At 41.0% G+C, this 5,857-nt stretch overlaps 1 protein-coding gene across 1 annotated transcript; it reads right to left on the bottom strand.

The window, feature by feature from the left end:
* Positions 1 to 1,795: 1,795 nt before the first annotated feature.
* On the bottom strand, positions 1,796 to 2,514 carry LOC116077993 (keratin-associated protein 3-2). The gene has a single exon (XM_031352901.1). It carries the CDS (start codon positions 2,461 to 2,463, stop codon positions 2,164 to 2,166), a length of 300 nt encoding a protein of 99 aa, XP_031208761.1. The 5' UTR covers positions 2,464 to 2,514; the 3' UTR covers positions 1,796 to 2,163.
* Between the last annotated feature and the right edge of the window lie 3,343 nt (positions 2,515 to 5,857).

Genomic DNA, 5,857 nt, shown 5'->3' on the forward strand with positions numbered 1-5,857 from the left:
GTCAGAGAAGAGCCTACCTATATGGCCCAGGCATTTGTAAATATATTTGAGTCTGAGTCTTGTTTCTGGGAGCATGAGGCTGGCAGAAGAACCAGACCTAACTTCTATAAAAGACCCTACTTCTGTCTATTAGGCTATTCTTCCTAATGTTTCTACTGCCTCCCAACATTGCTGTCAACTGGAGACCCAAACCTTCAACACCTAAGTTTGGGAGACACTTAATATTCATACCATATTGGGGTCCTATAACACATGCTGTCATCAATAATGCTTAAGCTTACTGGTCAATCTGTGACTTCTCCAGTTGGTCCTGTCAGAAGTTACAGTTTCAGACACTCTGCCTTTGGTAAATGTTGAGGTCTGATTTACATCTCCCTAGTAATTTACTATAAGGGACAATTTTTCATGTATTTTTCTTTAGCTGTTCATCTACTGATAGATACCTAGGAAGGTTCTATTTCCTGGGTATGATGACTAATTCAGCAGTAAAGAGGGATTTGAGTAGACAATTCAGTGATGTCTAGCTTCATGTACACCTATGCTTTGGAATTTTCCATGCTGGGTGTCATTTTTCTGGTGTGATGATAGAATACACTGACAAAAAAGCAAATATGGGGAGAACTTTTTTTTTTAAAAATTTTTCTTTGGCTCATACTTCCAGAAAGATATAGTCTATAATGGGGAAGACATGGCAGTTCAACCTGGCAGTCAGGAAGCAGAGAGAGAGAGAGAGGTGGGGGGAGACAGAGACAGAGAGACAGAAACAGAGAGACAGAGAGAAACAGAGACAGAAAGAGACAGATAGAGAGACAGAAACAGAGAGACAGAGAGAGATAAAGACAGAGAGAGATAGAGACAGAGAGACAGATAGAGACAGAAACAGGGACAGAGAGAAAAAGACAGAGAGAGACAGGCAGAAACAGAGAGAGACAGACAGAGGTAGGGACAGAAAGAGACAGACAGAGAGACACAGAGACACAGAGAAAAGTAGAGACAGAGATATAGAGACAGAGATGGAGACAGACACACACATACACACACACACAGGAGAAAGAGAGAGAGAGAGAGGAACAGAAGTGGAGCGAGCCAGGCTATAGAACCTCAAAGGCAGCCCACAGTGATGCACTTTTTCTATCTCCTAAAGGTTCTCTCAATCAGTGCCACCAAGTGGGGCCCATGCTCAGAACCTATAGAAAGAATTTCTTATTCAAATCAGCATACCGTGTGTCCTGGTTAGTGTTTTTAAAAATCAATTTGACACAAGCTAGAGGCATCTGACATGAAAGGATCTTAGTTGAATAAATGCCTCCATAAGCTTGGCCCGTAGACAGGTCTGTAAGGTACTGTTTTGAATAACGATTGATGTGGGAGAGACCAGCCAGGGTGGGTGGGGCCCCATCCCTGGGAGGTTGGTCCTGAAGTATATAAGAAAACAGGCTGAGCAAGTCACAAGGAGCAAGCCAATAAACAGCCTTCTTCCACGGCTTCTGCTTGAGTTTCTGCCTCCAGGTTCCTGCCCAGATCTCTTTGATCATGGACTATGATATGGAAGTGTGAGCCACATAAGTCCTTTCCTCCCCAAGTTGCTTTTGGTCATGGTGTTTTATCATAGCAGTAGAAACCCAGACTCTGACACCAGACGATGAGGTTTCCCTAGAATAGCAAGAGCAACAAAACCAGTAAGTCTTGCTTTACTGCCACTAACTAATTCATGGCTCTCAGTTTTTCTTAAAACGACATCAGGAGTTAAGAAACATATTTAACAAAGTCATAGAAATATACAAAAATTATAGACATCTGTGCTATGCCATAGACACAAGATTTATTAGGAAGATCATGAGAAAATTCCTTGATTTGCAGAAAGACACCCCCCAACACTGAAGACAGAAACCCCAAACACCCAAAGGAAGGCACACATCATGATGAAGGAGCCAACGTTTTCAGACATCTTGAAGCATCAACAGTCCTAACTGCACATCATAAATGCCACATTACCAAAGACTCTGGTTTCTTTTTGTTGAGGCAGGAGAGGTTGTTGTCATGACAATGTCACTCAGCTCCAACTTCTAAATCAGAATAAACTAACTGCAGGTTCTGCTGGGTAAACATAGAGCTCCTGGGTTGACTCTTTCGAAGACTGGTGCCCAGCAAGGAAGCCACAGGTCAGCAGCACCTTGGGACACAGGGATCCTCACAGCCTGGCTGCACATAGGTGGTGAGGTTGACACTCAGCAGGTCTGGGGTCGGGTGGCAGGAGTTGAGCAGGAAGCAGGTGGGCACACAGGGCTGAGGGATGTGGCAGGGTGGGGGGCAGTTATCACAGCAGGTGGGCTCCAGCTGCCAGATGGTGTGTGGGCAGGTGCTGGGCAGGCAGACTCCACAGCGACAGGACTTGTCAGAGGAGCAGATGGTGGTGGCAGGGCCTGTAGGGACACTGCAGCAGCGGGCGACACAACAAGCCATGGTGCTGGAGTCTGGTTGGCTTTGGTCCCTTGCAAAGATGAAGTTTCTGAAATTCAAATGTCTCCTCTTGCTCTGGGGTTCTTATATACCCTCCCCAGTGGGCGTTGACCTTACCAATGGGCTTCTTTCCTGGTTCTCATTTATGTTCGTGTTCCCATTATCCTTTAATGGCCTGCCATTTAGATGCCTGTAAAGAGTCCCTATTCTGCTAATTACCTTTTATTTGAATTCATTGCCAAATCTTTACTGATTACACTTGCTGTTTGTCGCTAGGACACAAGCTCTATGATGTACCACAAAAGGCTTCTACAATTACAATGTCACCACCAGGCTGTAGGGGACCACTGGGGCATGACAGTAATCTGCAGAATGCTGCTCTCCCTGCTGTTATTAACCTTTTAGTCTCTTTGCCCCTTTCTCTGTCACTTGATGAATTGTTTATTTTTTGAAGAGATGAACTGTATTTTAGTTACTGTCTATGAGCATTGAGGCACTTGCAGCTAAACACTACATTAAAGTGGTTTGATGAGAAATATGGACAAATTTTGCAAATAGTTAATGATTTTTATATAAAATATTACATAGTTATTAAAAATTGGAAATGTAAAAATGTATAAAGGTATAATCTGGAAATATCTACAACACATATATAAATATGATAGAATTATTTTTGACTATATGAAATCATCCATTTTTATATTTCTGGAATCATTTTATGTAGATTCTATAATGTAACTTCTTATGTATGAACTCATATATTTTATTATCTTGCATTCCTGATTTTTTAAGATTTCCTAGTATTTATCAGTAATTGAACTTTTGGGTTACTTTATGATTTCCTTTTATTATTTGCTTTTCATTAACCTCAACCTTTTTCTTTGATAACGGTGGCAACAGAGATTCTCTATATGAATCTTTGCACTTGTTTCTGATTATTCTGAAATAGAAATATTTACCAGATAGAGTTATAGGGACAAATGTAAATGTCCAATAATTTCAAAGCCTTTAATATTCATTATACTACTGCCGTTAAGTACTTTTTCAGTTGTGTTTGGTTTGTAAACATTTTCAAAGTCTTTTCCAATTTGCAAGACAAAAGATGATATTTCACTTTTGTGTTTCTCCCATAGCAAGTTAGGCTGAGACAAGCTCCCATCGGGCATGTCCTGGGCATTTGCCTCCTCTTATGAATTAGCCCTGATTCTGTACTGTTGGTTTGGTTCCTTAGCTGTACAATGGGGAACAAAACAGTTGAGTTCTCAATCTGGATGTAGAATAAAAATGAAACACTAGATGAAATAATAAATTGAGACTATTAACTTAGAATTCAGGTAAAGCTGATCACAATAGAAAGCAAACTTATGGGTGATAGTTTTTAATTTCTTGTTCTGTCTGCTGAAAAGCCCAAGTTTCCTTCCAGTGTACCGCTTAGACTTCAGATACACTTCAGTGCTTTAGAGCAAATACTAGGTGTGTTCCCGGGCAGGATCATGCATGTAGCTTAGAGCATTTCTGCTCAGCTTAGACTCATGTAGCCTTTAAGTCTCATACTTGTTTCCCCTCCCACTCTAAGGCCACCTGTCCATCAGTCTATGATGGTAGGTGTGTTGGTATATTTGGGAAATGGGCATATAGAACCAAGAGGACCATGTTTAGAGGTAGAGGAACTCTGCATTATTTGGTCCGCAGAGTACTGGTTGCCTCCCTTGTTATTGTAAGTAGTTCACTTTTGGGAGTCTTGCCATTTTTCTTTGCAAAGCTAGGGCAGTAACACATACACTCTCTTATTTAAAAGACTACTGTGAGCTTCACGTGAGCTGAAAAGAGCTTAAAGTCCATAGTATGCAAAGACAAATGTCATGATGATTGAAATAAGGTGCAGATCACACAAGGCAAAGTAAGGATAAAAGAAACAGTCACAGAAGGAGGAAGGAGAAGAGGAACACAAGTAAGAGAGACACCTCAGGCAAGACAGCGGGCACTGAGAGCCACCTCAGGCTAGGCAGTGGGCACTGAGAGCCACCTCAGGCAAGACAGCGGGCACTGATCTCAGAGTTCATGTTAGTTAAATGTAAGCAAACAAAATAAAAATAAGGGTTAACATCTGAGAGCAGAGAAAATGGTTGGCATATACAGTAAGTTAAAAAACGACATATCTATCTATCTATCTATCTATCTATCTATCTATCTATCTATCTATCTATGTTTTTCTTTGAAAGAAAGAATTTGACTGTAATACTCAAGAATCTTTGGAGATTTATCACTGAATTGATAGCTGCTAAATTGTATACCAGATTACTTAGGGAAAACGAATATTTCGTGTGTGTGTGTGTGTGTGTGTGTGTGTGTGTGTGTGTGTATGTGTTTGCCTGTATTTGGGTTTATGTGTGCACATGCATGTGGAGGCCAGAGGACAAATCCCATTGTTTTTCCTTATACACCATTTGCCCTTCCTTCCTCCCTCCCCTTTCTTCCTCCCTTTCTTCCTCTCTCTCTCTCTCTCTCTCTCTCTCTCTCTTCCTTCCTTCCTTCCTTCCTTCCTTTCCTTTTTCCTTCCTTCCTTTTTTTAAAAAGAAGATTTATTATTTTAATTTTTATGTGCATAGGTGTTTTGTCGATCTGTATGCATGTGCACCATGTGTGTGTCTGGTGCCCACAGAGTCTAGAAGAGGGCATCAGATATCTGGAACTTGAAGTAAAGCTGGTCATCTGAGTGATCTGTCATGTGGGTGCTGAGAAATGAACCCAGATCCTCTGCAAAAACAGCAGGCTCACTTAACTTCTGCGCCATCTCTCCAAGCTTCTACCTTTTCATTTTGAGACAGAGTCTCTCACGGGTCTGGAACTGTTCAAGGAGGACATCTGGCTAGTTCAAGAGCTTCAAGGTTCCCCCTGTCTCCACCTCTTCAGCACTGTGATTGAAAGCATTTGCCACCACACCCAGTTGAATTCTAGCAATCAGACTCAGGTCCTTGCATTTGCAAGGCAAATATTTTACCAACTAAACTATCTCCTCAGCTCTCTCTCATTCATTAAAGAAAATGACATAGTCATTTATTTAAGAGTAATGCCAGGCTCAGTGAGCAAAATAAACTTTATCTCTGTCCTTGTGGAATTTATAGTCTGTTGGAAAGGCTTATGACACATGTATTATAAATTGCTGATATTATATTATGTTCTAAGAGCAAATAACAAAGGCTAGGATGTTACTCTGACATTTTCTGGAGACAGAAAAAAATGGTGTGCAAGCCGTCAGATTTTCATGGTTGAAAGATGCCAGTGTCTTATTCAGAGTGTACTGTTACTTTGTATCTACACAAAAGACTTACTATTGTGAATGTAGGACTTCATGCTTCTCTAGTCATGAATGAGATTTAAAGGTATATTAATAGAC

Source organism: Mastomys coucha, unplaced genomic scaffold, assembly GCF_008632895.1.
Source record: "Mastomys coucha isolate ucsf_1 unplaced genomic scaffold, UCSF_Mcou_1 pScaffold5, whole genome shotgun sequence".
NCBI classification, from domain to species: Eukaryota; Metazoa; Chordata; class Mammalia; order Rodentia; family Muridae; genus Mastomys; species Mastomys coucha.

Excerpts from the sequence above, each read along its gene's own strand:
- LOC116077993 (XM_031352901.1), bottom strand. The coding sequence starts at position 2,463 with ATGGCTTGTTGTGTCGCCCGCTGCTGCAGTGTCCCTACAGGCCCTGCC.